This window comes from Takifugu rubripes, chromosome 22 (assembly GCF_901000725.2).
Source record: "Takifugu rubripes chromosome 22, fTakRub1.2, whole genome shotgun sequence".
NCBI lineage: Eukaryota > Metazoa > Chordata > Actinopteri > Tetraodontiformes > Tetraodontidae > Takifugu > Takifugu rubripes.
Genome location: NC_042306.1, coordinates 9,759,842 through 9,774,784, shown reverse-complemented (window position 1 = coordinate 9,774,784; position 14,943 = coordinate 9,759,842). Strand labels below are relative to the sequence as shown.

Here is a 14,943-nt window from a genome sequence, read left to right as displayed (position 1 = left end):
ACGAGAAGTCACCGGCCCTCGGGGTCGACCCACTTTTGCCCCCCCTAACTGGCCTTTTCATCCTTTTGACATGCAAACATCTGAAGCTACACATGTATGTACAGTTTCCAGGCAACTGGGTCACTCTGTATGTTCATTAAAGCCTCTCCGGAAGCCTCACACATGCTGGTTTTGGGCGTGTGAGGATTATGGTCAGCTCGCCTACACGCCCGGCGTGTGGAGAGGCGCTCGGCGCCCCTGTCCCATTCGTTTTTCACCAGTTTGTGAACACATCCTGCTTCGCCTCGGTCTCGTTCTCTTCTCATCTCCAGGGTTCACCCTCTTTACATCTTCCCATTATGTTGCCGTTAATTAATGCCCACCCCCCACCCTAATTTCCAACTTTCATCTCTGCGCTCACCTCCCTTCGACACTCCCTGGCGGCGGTGCAGTGACGCTGTCCTCCCGGACCCCTCCCATCCCCTCCCTCCCTTCTGTTGCTATAAATAGACAACCCCGGTGAGTCATCGCCGAGACGTATCGGCTCCCTCCACCCCACCTCCTCGCTCCTCCAACCGTTACCGCCACTCACCTCTATGCCCAAACTCCCACCCTCCGGCCTCCGCTTGACTCAAGACTCCCCAACATCTGCAGGAACGTGCACCATTTTGCACGTGCGCCACATCTGCACCATTTTGGATGCAGAAACACCAGCAGCGGTTGAAAACTGCACTGAGAAACATTTATTTATTGATGTCTGTTTTGGGTCCTGCATGTTTAAATGAGAGATCTGGAAGGGTTTTGACCCGAGGTGCAACAGCCGTCACCACCACTCCAATCTTCCCTCCCCGCCGTGCCGCCATCTTCTGCAATCGCATGCAGCCGCCCGCAGTTTCCTCCAGCCACCGCCCACAGCTCCAGAGTTATGAGCTCCCGCTCTGCTCATCCTTGGGCAAACTCCAGAATGGCTCACTGGCCCACGGTGGAGCGTGCGCATAGGACGCGCGGACACACACACACGCACGCACACAGGGTTTTTTCCGCACTCCTGACTCATAGACAGGAAGGGAGAGACAGAGTGAGAAAGAATGAAAATAAAGGTGCCAAGAAAGGAGAATTCATGCAAGGAAGGAAATGTCCTTCAGCTTTCTGCTTCGTTGTTATTGTCTTAGTGTGTGTGTGTGTGTGCTTAGAAATGGTGGGTTAATGAAGGCAGCATTATGCTTCTGACGCACTCTCTGGTCCCATCGGGTGGGATGGAGGGAATAAGAGAGGAGAGGAGGGGTTAGAGGAGCGATCACTGAACTCCCACTGGTCTGACACGGCTACTGTACACGAAAACACCAGCCGTCTGTACAGCTAATGGAAAGGACTTTTGTGCAGCATCTATCCGTCTAAAGGTCTCTGAATGTCATTTTCATATGGGAATGATCCATCTGAACTGGAAGATCAAAGCGAATCAACCAAAACTATCTCAAAGACCAATCAAAAGCAAACCACCCGTTAATTCTGCAACGAGGGGTTCGGCGTCTTTGTTCAGACGGCATTAGGCGGATGCAGAGTGAGCGAGCGGGAGGGCGAGCAAGCGCCTGAGTAGGTCTCCGCCGTTTGTTTGGAGCTGAAAAAAATTAAAATAAAGCCAATCCTGTTGTTTACCGGAGGTTAGAACTGTGTGTTCCATTTGCATCTGCGTGCCACATGGTCGTTCATATGCATTCAAGTACACACACTCACATGCACACGGGGACCTTGGTTGCCATAGAAACTCTGCGTACAGGGCGATTGTAATCGTGCTGCTGATGTATCAGTCACATATCACAGACGGACAGGCTGCGCCCGGGATCCAAACACAAAAAGACCTTTAAATGACAAAAACCTGCTTTGTTTTTTTTTTTAATTTATTTCATTATGTAGTTCCTCAAGGCCAAATCACAAATAAATAAAAAGGACAGAGACACTTGTAATAGCCCAACCTGACGGGTTCATAACCACACAAAGCAAGGAGACCCCAAAAACCGGTCAGTAACAAACTAAGGTCGTTAAATATGGTAACAAGGGACTTTACATTTGTATTATTATTCGCAATAGAGTGAAGGAAATTTGATCAGAGACCCCTCCCCCCCATCAAAAAAAACAAATATATTTACAATGCAAGTAGAAATGACAGGAGTGGTCAAATTCACCGCTGTCCCACCCGCCGTCTGTCTGTCTGTAAAATGTACAAATAGACGTATAAAGGATACGCGCGTTAGCATTAAAGCGCGGGGAGCGCTTCACATTCTGGAGTCTCCCAAAGGACTCATGTGTGTTAGAAGGCAACTACCTGTCTCTGGCCAGGCAGAGGAGAAGCAGCATACAGCACAGTAAGCCACTGACGTTCTGATGAAATGTCAGGAGATGTGTTATTTCAAAAAAGACAGAGAGGAAGGTTAACCCCCTCCCCCGTCAGCACTACAGGCTAAAACCTTCCTGCACCTAGCTAGGAGAGAGCAGCGAGCACGGCGCCGGCTCGTACCTCACTGAAAGCAAAGCGAGTTCTCAAGAAGGCGGCGTCGGGACAATTACTGACCCTTTCATCGTCTGCCTGTCTGGGGGAGCAAAGAGAGAGTGATCCAAGGAAAGGTTTCGCTGGTTCTGCTGCCATCGGGGATTAGCGCCCATCTGAAATCCTACATCGGCCCAACACGTTTATGCAAGAGTTCATCTGTCATAATCTGCAGTTGTCGCAATCAGAAGCTCCGTAAAAACTCTTATCTATAATATACATTGCACATACTGATAAAAGGAGGCCTGTAGGTCTAATATTAAATCCTCACTATTCAGCTCCTTCGATCCTCTGACTAGAGTGCACCTTTTGCTCGCTCAAACATACGTTCAAGTGCTTTGGTACAGTCCACACGCCTTTTCGTCATGCACATTTAAAATGCCAAATATTAGAATTCCACTTTACAGTCTCATTACAGAACATTACATTTACAGCACAGCACGTTCCAAAGGGCTACAAATAGACTTCTCTGTCAGTGTCTCTCTACCATCCTCTTCATCGATCCTATGCTTCTGTTCCTACTGTCTGGTGTGGACAGTAACTGAGCCTTCTTAGGCAAGAGAGGGGCCGCTGTTTTTGGGCAAGCGAACTTTCTACATACTTTAAAACCTGCGTATAAATATTGCACATTCATCTTGATTTTCATACTCGTAAGTAAAAAAAAAAAAAGGAATCTAGATCTAAACACTAAGGGATAAACTGTAAAAACGCACCTCAAATTAACTGGAATAGGCTAATTGTTTTTCAAGTTCCCTTGGCAAAGTTAATTTTGTGCGCTGGTCGAGTGGAGTGGTCTGGAGGAATGAATAGAGCAGGGCCGCACCGTGTTAACACCCTCCAAAAAGGAAAACAAAACAAAAAGAGTGATTCAGAGGCATTCAGGAACTGTAAGAACGTGGGAAAAATAACAACAGGAGTGAAAAGAGGAGTGATAATACATAGACAAAACAACTGGAGATTTTTGATCAGGCTGCAAAAGCAAAGAACATAAGTGCTCAGAGGGCGGAGTGTTTCACGTAAACACACTCATGCTTTGGAGCACACGCAAATAGAACAAGGAAAGCTAAAAACACACACACAAAAAACTCACATCAAAATATAGCCGGTGTACAAAAATAAAAAAAATGGGAGTTTAAGGACCATCAAAGCATTTAACCATTAAATGTAAAGAAAATGTATTAATGTCCAATCGCTTCACTGCTGATTCTCACACGAGTATAAAAAAAAAAAAAACAAACACGGAAGGGGAAAAAAACCCCAGATCAGAAACAAAATAGATCCCTGCTTCCAGTCCGTGTCGACTCATCCAAAAACTGATCCAAATACCGGATGTGTTTATGTTTCCGTGCGCATCCTTCAGCACAAATCCTCCCAAAGCGAGCGGCGACTTCCGTGACATCACTGAGAGCCTTGCCTGGTTCGGATGTTGGAGGGATGACCTTCATGCGCTTGAACCCTTTTTTGATCAAACCCGGAAAGCAGCGGAGTGTGTGTGTGTGTGTGTGTGTGTGGGTGAGGTGTTTGTACTGCGAGTGTGTTTGGATCTGATGTGTACGAGCTCAACTGCGGACTTCTACCGTCGCAGCTGCTCCTCCGTGTTCAAGTACATACTGTATGTTTGTCGTGTTGCCTTCGCTGTCTCTGGCTGTTATTTGCCTCCGTACATCCTCTCAATATCTTCCTGGTAGTGCGATTTCAGCTCTTTGCGCTTGAGTTTGAAAGCGTCGGTGACCAGGCCGGTCTCCGGGGTCCAGGGCTCGGCGCTCAGACGGATCTTCTTGGGGATTTCAAATCGCTCCAGTTTTGCTGGGAAGAGCGGAAGGGAAAGGTCAGCGCGACGGGCGCGGCGCGGCGGTGAGAGAAGTCCAAAAGTCCTACCTGCGATAGCTGCCTCGGTGATGATGCGAAGGACCTCTTTCTCCATCTGGGAGCTGTTGCAGAGTTCCTCCCAGGTGCCCTTTACCTCCATTTGCTTCGCCAAGGTCATCAGTTGCTTCTGGTTGGGCACCACGAAGCTGATCACGTACGACTGGTCGCTGTGAGGCACGCGGTTCCCATGGTTACAGACATTAAAGCTCAAAACGAGTTTAAGTGTAGTCGCTTTACCTGTTTGCGTAGGCACAGATGTTGTCAATGAGGGAGCAGTTCTTCAAGACAGCCTCTACCTTCCCCAGAGACACGTACTCGCCGGCCTGCAGCTTCACCAGGTCCTTTTTGCGGTCTTTATAACAGAACGCGCGTTAACATCAAAGCAGGGAGCGAACGCTGCGGCGCTTCGTCGCCTCCTTACCGATGATCTTGAGGCAGCCGTCGGAGTGAAACTCGCCGATGTCGCCGGTGCAGAACCACCGCTGTCCTCCCTCGTCCACGAAAAAGTCGTTGCAGATTTTGTTTGTGGTTTTGTAGTAGCCCATGGTTACGTTGGGGCCGCCGATGAGGATCTCTCCTCGGGGGTTGGGCTTGTCTGTGCAGTAGTAACCACCTAAAACACAAGGGCACCACCCGAATCAGAACAACCGCACCAGCTGGTCCATTGGGCTTCTCTGTTGTCGCCACTGGCCTCTCACCTTCCTCCCAGTCCTTTAATTTGATCTCCGAACAAACCAGAGGAGCGCCGACACGTCCTGTGCTGTAATCCCAGACTGAAACACACACCGTCCCCCCACCCAGTCAGACCTGCCAACATCTACCAATCATGTTCGTTCTTGAATAAGTCTACCCTCTTACTCTCGCTGATGGTGCCGGCCCCGCAGGTCTCCGTCAGGCCGTAGCCCTGGCCCACCGGGCAGCACAGGCACACGTTCATGAAGCGCTGCGTGGCGGGCGAAAGGGGAGCGCCGCCGGAGAGCAGTATTCGCGTGTTCCCTCCCAGGAGCGCACGCACCCGTTTGAAGACCAGGCTAGAGGGGGTAGAGCAGCGTTGTACAGTGACTTACATGTGTTAAGAGAAAGACTCTTTAAGACTAGTTATGCTGATTCTTGTGTAGTTTTTCTGCTTCTCCCCCCCCCCCATTTATTTACAGGTATCGCTGCCCTCGGAGCTGCTTAATGACCTCCGGCCCCGCTGAAGTGATTGTACATCATATTTTTTGTGTGTGTTTCTGTGCTCTGTGCCTCTCCTCTCCTCTCCTTCTCCTTTTCCTCTCCCTCTCCTTTCCTCTCCTCTTTTCCCTCCTCCTCCTCTCCTCTACCTCCCCTTCACTCTACTTCTCCTCTCCTCTCCTCTCCCCCTCTCCTCTCCTCTCCTACCTATCCTCTACCTGTCCTCCCCCTTCTCCTCTCTCTTTACCCAGCCGGCCATCAGCAGGAGGGTCCCCCCTACATGAGCCTGGTCCTGCTCAAGGTTTCTTCCTGTTAAAGGGGAGTTTTTCCTTGAAACAATTTTGATTGTATAAGACGCTATATAAATAAAGATTGATTGACTGATTGATTGAAGTTCTTACACGTATTAACACAAACTAACCATTAACCAGGAACCAAGGTTAATGTTTGTTGAGCACCGTGGGACCAGCACTCAGGGGTTGCACATGGCCGTTACCTGTCACAGAGCGGCGTGCTGTAGCCCTTGGAGATCTGCTCCATCTTGTAGTTGTAAGCCAGCACGAAGAGAGTCTTCTGGAATTTGCTCATCTCTTCCACTTTGGTCATCACGTTCTTGTAGATGCGATCCATGATCTCCTGCGGGACAGAGAGTTTACCAGGCTCAATATTTTACAGTTACATTCTGGGAATTAGCTGAGTTGTGAAGGGTATGCTGAATAAAGTGCTTTTGAATCAAACATTTTAAGGAACAGATGAATGTACTATCACACATACTGGTACAGCCGCCATCAGAGTAGGTTTCAGCACACTGGTGTCGCCTTTACTGCCTTTTTTTATCTTGGTGGACTGAAAATGAAGGAAACAAACAGTCAGTCAATAAAATAAACAGGTAGAGAGCTTTAAAAGTGAACCCATGAAGTTTTCAGAGGTTAACACTGTGAACGGTGTGGAGAATAAAAACTAAATTAAATACGATCGAGGTCTAGTTGGTGCTTAAAGGCATCATTTGTGTTATTAAAATGGTATTAAAATAAAAGGATTGTGACATGAATTGTGGGATCGTGGCAGGTGTAAAAACTAATTAATGTGTTTGCGTCTCGTCTTCGTTTATACTTTACACAGAGGAACTGTGCAGTGAGGAGATATATCACCATGGCAACACATTTCTATCACAAAGCATCTGTTTTATTCTCAAAAAACAAAGGTCTTCAAGGATGATTTCATCAAAATTTGAAAGCCAAAAGCAGTTCTAACATAATATTCCTGATGCTCTTTGTAGGAGAGAAAAGGTGCAAGAACCTGATCTGCTAAGGTCTGAGGGGACGAGTAGCCGATGCGACAGCCGTGTGAGATGCACACCAGCTCGGCACTGAGCTCCAGGACGTGGGCCAACGGCAGGTAGCCGATGTAGGTGTCTGTTTCACTGCAGGGACAGAGATGAAACAAGAGCAGGATTGTTTCCACAATCGGGAGATAACAGTTGAGGTGTGGAATGAGGAAATGAGCTCAAATGGTCAAGGTGGAAGCATGGTGAAACAATGTTAAAGTCGGGGGTTGGCATACTTGAGGTTTGGAATTCGCTCGGCCATGCCGGTAATCCCAGCAATGATGTTGCCATGGGAGATTATGACACCCTTGGGGATGCCAGTGGAGCCGCTGGTGTACATGATGACGGCGATGTCTGAGGGCTCGGGCTGTCTGCGGTCCACTGCTACTGTAGATGAACAGAGTGCTGATCGTTACACAGGAAATGGATCCCAAACCAACACACAATATTTGCAGTAATAATAAAGTAATTATGAAGAAAGGTTGATTTCTGTGTGCAAACAGGATGGATGAACCCTTAATCAAACAAGTCAGAATGCTTTAAATGGATTTAGAAAATAAAATATTCCTCTGGGAATATAAAGGAAAATGCTATATTATAGATTCTATAGACTTTTCACACATTTTCCTTGGGTTGTTTTGTCAGAGTATAATTACAGTCACTTGTATTTCCAAACCCAATCATGTAATTATAATAATGGTTACTGGTGCGCAGTTAATTTGACCCGTTTGTCACTCTATTATTCAAAGCGCATCACTCTAATATTGCTTCAGCTCTGTATTAAGCCTCCACGTGGAGCGTTTTCATTTCCACCGCTAAATGAAAACCTCTTTAATAACGCTCACTCACTGTTGTCGGGCTTGGATCCCAACTCCTTCACCGTGTCCATGTTGTAGATCAGAATGCCTCTGGGCATGTCTGTCCAGCTTGTGCGTTTACTGTCCACGACAATGATATGCTGCAGCCTTGGAATGTCGCACAGGATGGCCTGGGATGTAAAAAAGAGGGAAATCCTTGAAATATCACAGTGTGCTTCAGACAAATACCATCAGGACAGGTGGGTACCTTGAGGCGGCCCTGTAGAAGGTCCTTGCTAGTGATTATGTGTGTGACTTCGGTCTCGTTCAGACCGTGAGCGATGGCCGCTGGTCCCAGAGTGGCGTACAGGGTCACGACTGTAAAATTAAGGTCCAGTTAAGTCTGACAGTTGTTTGTTACTGCAGCCACGAGCGTGTACGTGTCTGAACATTACTCACGTGGGAAGTTATACATAAAGCAGGCTTGGGCCGCCACGATCCACTCTGCTCTGGTCTCACAGAAGATGGCAATGTTACACTGAGGCTTCTGACCCAGAGCCGCTAGTCCGCTGCCAAAACATTTTGCTGCATGAAGGGCTTCCTCGTATGAAAGCCAGTTGTAGTTTCCCAGAATGAGCTGCACACAAGTTCAAAGTATGGTTCGTTTTCAGGATTATTATTAATTGCAAAAAATATGAGAAATAGGGCTATAGTTAGTATACCCAGTCAGCCTTAATCATAAACAAACTGGATCTCATTGGATGCATGCCGATTCAGGGTTCCGAAATACAGGAACGTTGGTTTGCGAGAAACAGTCAATTACTGCCACCTATTGGGCTTTGCAAGAAATGCAACTTTTCATGAGGAAGTTTCATTTATTAGATGAAACACAAACAAACTAAAACAAGGCGTCTTCCCCGCCAATATTTGTCAAATCATGTTCTAATTCAATGAGTAGAGTACTCGCTGATGATAACCTTGAACATAGCTTAAATAAGAAATGTATTAAAATGTAAACAGTATATAAACATGCAGGAGAAAACTTATTGCGAAATATTGCATGATGTTTATGTAAAAAAATAAAATAAAAATCAAATGGAAAAAAAATCACGTGCTACAATTACTTTTATAAAAGTTGTCACCAGTGTATTTTTTAAACTGAATGTCTCTCACCTTCTTAAAGATTTTGCCATTTGGCTGGAGCTCATCTTCCTCACTGAGCACCTCTCTGGTGCCAAGGCAGTCTCTCTGGGGAAACAATGTGGCTGCATATTCAAACATCTTATCCAAGGTGTCCACCCCAGGGTGCACGCAGGCCAGTAGCTCGTCTTTGCTGTTGATGGCCCTGTAAGGCCCGGACGGGTGTCCGCTGGCCGAGCGCGCCTTGACGCGGCGAGCTCGCTCCAAGTTGCTGCCGCTGCCTGAGATGAAGTACCTGGGGATAAAGGTGATGACGGAGTAGACCCACACCACAGAGCGGAAAACCTGCAGCAGCAAAGGATTTATGTCCTCCTTCAACTTCATCTTTGAGGATAAAGTCAGCAACGGAGACAAAGTCAAACAAGACTCCGACACAGATCCCTAATTATCTCAGCGTGTTGCTAAGACACCAGGAAGCGGAGGACAGTGCCTTTGTGTGGCAAGGAAATCAAATCTGCAAAGACACAGAAAAATATGGACCATTAGACATGTGAGCCAGGAAAAGAAGACACTGCAGCACAGTTAAGATCATTAAAGTGTAGCAAATGCGAGCTGGTAAACCAATCCAGCCTGTAAACCCATCTATGTTATTCTTAGGCCGGCGCTTAGTCAGCACTATTTTTTCAGATCCACTGGCCCTGCTGCAAGCAATCCTTAAAAAGAGAGGATAGAAATATGATCCACATCTGTGTGACCATTTTAGCTCAGTCTAAAAATTAATCTGTGTCCACAATGAAATATATACCTCCGTATGAACACACTGTGCACTAACTTGCAGCCAATGCCTGCATGTAGCAACAGCGTTTAACATCCCAGAGAGGAATGTCACACTGAGGGACGAGGTCAACAAAACTCAAAACAGATACTAAATACACATAGGATGTGTAGAAAACACATTTAATCTTTTTTGCTGTCCAATATCATGATTACTAGAATTGTGTAAACATTGGTGCCTAGTCCGTTTTGCAATAACTCACATACCACAAGTAGATCCACCCACTTACTATTAAAACTGGTATAGTAACCTCTGCAGGGTATGGCTCAACCACGACCAAAGCAACCTTCTTGAAAACGACGGTGAATTCCACACGCTGCCACCCCATTCGAATAAAATCGTTTCCACAATTTCTGCACCATCATCACGGTCACAAATAAACCAAAAGGTGATCCGAATCGAACAGCTGGGTCAAAGCACCGCCAGCCACTGATGTAACCTTGAGGAATTATCTGACAGGCATTACATCAATCGATTTTTTCTTCGGTGCTGATTATATCAGCGTGGTGTTGATTTAAAAGACAACAACTACGACAGCGGTATGCTTTGTGCGCCTATTCAAGAGATAATCGTTATCACCGTCAGATGAGATCACAACACACTATAGATGCGATAACGAAAGGATTTTAAGCGTGACCATGCCAAAGCCTCTGTAACCATAACAATGCCAGCGTCTTTGACTGCGGCGCACTTTTTACTCCCCGACACGAAATTATGTGAAAGGGTAACGATGGCGAAGCCGCATCGGGATGATCAGCTAGCTGCCAGCTCAATGAACTAGCAAAGCCAACGCTTAGCATTTAGCATAACAACTGTAGCCGCTGCTGCTTCTGTGAAACGAGCGATGTACCGTAACCATGAATCAATCGATTCCCACAAACGAAAGGACAAACTATACGTTTCACATTATAGGCATTAATCACAAGGAAGGTGATTTACAGGGCGTTGCTAAGTCACGGAGCTAACAATGTGTTCCCCGCATCCACATCTGCAGCGGGTCCACGCAGGCTGAAACTGATATCTTCTTACCGCTTTTCCGCCGTTACGGCTAAGTCGTTGCTTTAACTCACAGAGTCCCTTTATCGTTCTAATCAAACCGCTGACATCCTGAAGGCGGTGTATTTCGGCATATCGCGCAACTACATACCAAAAAGAAAATTTAAAAAAATGTAAATCTATGCGTTACCGGGACAGTTCTGTCAGCCCGGAAGCGATCAAGGGACGTCAGAACCTTTCCCGGTCCGTGATTGGAGGAGAGGAGGTGGCGCGTGTACGGGGCATCCGGGACGTCAGTGGGGTTACTAGCGGACAGTTAGAGCCGCTCCCGCTGCCAGGTTGTCGGCCGACACCCGACCTGCCTGCAGCGTGTCAGGTAACCGTGATCCGGATGTGTTTGGTTTTTTTAAAATTATTTTTTGAAAAGAGATGTATATATATATATATATTTATGGTAGTGGGGACTGACTGATAGCTGGGAAGCACTGGGAGAGCGCAGATCGCCAAGCAGGTCATTTACCCACTTGCGACTTACAAAATTAATAGTCCAGAAATACCCTCGATGATATTGTTCGTCTTGTGTTCGAGCGAGCCTTAGTGAAATGATTGCCGATAGCGGTTAGACTCCGATTAGAGGAGCAAGGTCCCGGGAAGGAGGGAGATCCGAGTGGTTTTTCTTTAATGGAGGGTGTTCTACTTAAAATAAGAGAGATAAGAGTTGTCTCGTAGATGAGGTCGCTCAACTAAATGTAACTAGTAGGTTGCTTGATGATCAAAGCCACTTGGCCTCAAACCTTGGAAGTCACCAAGCTTTTTTCACCAAAAACCAAACATCTGTTCTTTGTCCCATTATCAACGTTTTTCCTGAAAATCTTTATTAAAATCCCTTCATAAGTTTCCGATTTATTTTGAACAGCTAGTCTGGCTAATAAACCTTTGTAATCGGACCGATGTTTAATTAAAATCAGTAAATTTGCATGTCCCATTTAGGTCTTAAGAATACGACAACAGATCAAGATGTTACCACGTCTTCTGAGTGAATGTCGTTTTTTGCGGCAAATTATAAAACACTTTCTATTGCATCCAATAGTAAAACACAACCACGCGATAACTAATTTAAGATCATATTAAACTGGCGTAGAAAGTGATTTTAAAGTAATCCCTATTCAACAGTCATGGTGCTGCCGTTGTGCTGCCCTCTAGCGGCAGAGAGTGTATAAAATATAACTGGTTTTACCCCAAAAATTCAACTCTTGGTGAGCAACAAGGAAATATAGAAAAAAGCTTAGATATTAGAAAGGTTGAAGAGTTATGTGTCACAGTATCAGCAGGTTCAATGAATGAATCAGCACCTCCTGTGCTTCATCTTTCCTGACGTTATGTTCCCCATACTATCTAATTAAAATGATTAGCGTCTAACTAATAGAGTGTGTGCCTGACATTTATGATTGGTCTGATTGTTCTCTCACGGCAGAGTAAAAGGCCTTGCTTATGAATGGACTAAAATTCTCACAAAGACAAACAAGCGACTCAAAAATCTATCTCAAGACCTCAGTGACACCATGTGCTTCCTTTTTTTTTTTTTTTTTTAGCTCCACAGAAAGTTACTTACTTGTATTTTGGTTTCCTACTTTAGCCTTGGCTTCTCCATTCTGATCATTTGTGTTTTAAAGTCATGCGCTCTCCTTATCTAATATGCTAGTTATTTATTTATCTAATCCTGCAACTCTACCATCCAAATCAGCCACTTGATGATTAGATAGTGTGAATAAGTTAGATAAAGCCTTGTAACAAACACCAATGATAGAGCATGGCAATGTCTGGATTAGTCGTACCGCTACTGTTGAAAATCAATATAGTCTGGTCCCATGACTGGAACTGGTGCAGACTGGGCTGCATTTAGCTCCATTATGAGTTTACAGCCACACAAGAAAGCAGCTAGTTTTAGGCTGTTTGCTGGCTGATATTATTTTACAGTCATCAGACGCCCAGATGGCCAAGCTACTGAAACTCAACCTTCCCTTGGATTACCACATTTCAAATGTATAGGGTTAGTTTGGACTGACAGCAGACAAAAACACAGTCCCCCAGCTTTACTTCAGAAGTAAAGTCGATTATTTTCAGGCTAAAGTAAGAAGTAATATCTGAATCTACCTTTGGTTGCATTCCTACGTCTTTGCACTAGGGGGAAACAATGCGCATGGTCTTAAATAGGGTCTCTGACCTCCATCATAATGCCTTTTGTCTCAACTTGACAGAAAAGATGTCAAATGTTTATCTGTGAGTGTTGGGGACAGAGGGAAGTGTTCTTCTTGACATCTGAAGAGTGACATCATGAATCCAGAAAGGCCCAGTAAGCTGCCGTTGACACTTTGACCCTGGACGCTGATCCCATCTCACTGATCTGTGGCCCGTTTCCATGCCTTTTAGGCCATATGTCCATGTTGACATACTGTGACAGGCACATGCAAGTGGACACACAGAAAAAAGAACCTTGGTACCTTTAATGTATCATAAACTCGTTTACGTGCCCGGCCACAAAGGCCCCCACAGATGTGATCACATGACAGGCGGGAGTGCGCACAGAGTGGTGATAATCGCTCTCCCCGGGCGATGGCATCAGAGGTCATCTTGACAGGACACGAGGAGGCAGATGTTACGAGCCAAAAGGGAGCACTTTCATCTCTGTGAAATACGTGTGTCCAATCTGATAATGACTGCTGGACACACTCTGGACACTTAAAAGAGGAAACGCATCATGCAACATGTCAGTGGCTAATGGCTGCTGCCTTGACGTCCACCTGACAAGTGCCATGTGATCGTTCTCTTTCCTGAATCGCGTGGTCGAGTTCAGAGGCCCAAAAATGCCAGAAGACCTTAAAGTTTTTCAAGAGGGAACGCAACAAGGCGCCGCTGTCGCCATCCAGTCTTTTCCAGAAAAACAAGTAAACTAATAAGTTCTGAGCCCCTGGCTGATTAGGAAGCCCCTTGATGTCCAGTTGGACTTATAGAGAGGACAGGGGGAAGGGGTTGTGTAGGGATTAGGGAACAAAAGGATCCTTCTCTGTCATCAAAGAGGATCTGCTCCAAACTCATCCCTCGGCTGCAGGGATGGCGGGAAGGTGGGCTAAACACAGCAAAGTTGGGAACTGGCAGATTTCAAAGGAATCTTTCGCTTTAAGCCCCACAACCCCACTACTCCTCCATTTAATTTGATGATTGATATCTGAAGTGTATTTTTTTTCCCACAATTAAAATCCCCTAAGCCCATCTGCCTCCTGTGTTATTGGGATTCGTGCCGGACCGAGTGGAGGGCGCTCATATCGCGAATCAAGCCTAACCTGCCGCCGATAAACAAATCCGCAGAAATTGGCGATATCGTAGCGCCGCAGCCAAAAGTCCTTTACGTCAGTGCGATAATGCAAAAACTATTTGAGCTTGGATCATCGCGTCTGGCACCCTAAATATCCAGGACATCTGGAAACGATTGCCTATCAAATTTCGAAATACAGATCGATCAGATCTCTTTGCTTTTTCGTTTTCTCGACCCTCACTGCTGCAGATTCCTCTTTTCACCACAGTATCTCAAATATTTGAAGCTGCTTTTTCATCTTTTGCACATTATCCAGCAGACCTGGACCGAGTTAGAGTATTGCCAGGGTTGGCCACCAGACGGCGTTCTGAAAAGAAGGGAATGTTTTCAATGTTTTCTGGCACACATGACAAAAAACATACAAAAACCCACATTATGGATAATGGACCTTCTTGCAGGTTATATGACCTCAGAAGACAAACGAAAGACCTTCAGATGATTTAAACCCACTAGGAGGTTATCTGCCCTCCTATTGTCTCAATAGTTTACAGCACTACCTATGTGGCCCCCCTACTCCAAAGTTATTTCTTTCATTTTGTGAAGGTTTGTGGCCCCCTTGGGGTTTTGGGCCCCGGATCACCCGAGGACCTGGCCCCCCGGCGGGGACTCACTGTTATCCTCCCACAGGTGCTGATGATGGTAAAATGGTCCTGTCACGGACCCGATAGCTCATGCTGTTCAGGATAAATCAATCAGTTGCAAATTGACATTTCGACATGTGCTACACCTGAAGGACGCCCCTTAGCGCTCAGGCTTCAAAAGGTCACCTTTGCCGCTGCGCTTCTTTAAATGCTGTATTTAGCTTTAAATGCTGTATTTCCCAACCGTCTCTGTGGTTTTCTGCTCCTCCAGTTGCTAAATGTGACCTAATGATGGTGGCAAAACATCCAACATGCAGCTGTTTTATCA

General features: G+C 46.0%; 1 protein-coding gene across 3 annotated transcripts; it reads right to left on the bottom strand.

The window, feature by feature from the left end:
* Window positions 1–1,876: 1,876 nt before the first annotated feature.
* On the bottom strand, window positions 1,877–10,894 carry acsl3b (acyl-CoA synthetase long chain family member 3b). 3 transcript variants are annotated; one of them, XM_003975559.3, is made up of 15 exons: window positions 10,695–10,894; window positions 8,864–9,344; window positions 8,150–8,327; window positions 7,959–8,068; window positions 7,743–7,881; window positions 7,130–7,280; window positions 6,866–6,989; window positions 6,341–6,412; window positions 6,063–6,202; window positions 5,252–5,424; window positions 5,092–5,166; window positions 4,815–5,006; window positions 4,631–4,745; window positions 4,403–4,560; window positions 1,877–4,330 (listed from the first exon to the last, which is right to left on the bottom strand). In XM_003975559.3, the coding sequence occupies exons 2-15, from the start codon at window positions 9,212–9,214 to the stop codon at window positions 4,173–4,175; spliced, it is 2,136 nt and encodes a 711-aa protein (XP_003975608.2). In that variant the 5' UTR covers window positions 9,215–9,344; window positions 10,695–10,894; the 3' UTR covers window positions 1,877–4,172. The 3 variants fall into 3 exon arrangements, with proteins under 3 accessions (XP_003975608.2, XP_011614713.2, XP_029687046.1); XM_011616411.2 differs by having other exon boundaries at window positions 7,130–7,277; XM_029831186.1 differs by lacking the exon at window positions 10,695–10,894 and adding an exon at window positions 9,895–10,641.
* Window positions 10,895–14,943: the final 4,049 nt, after the last annotated feature.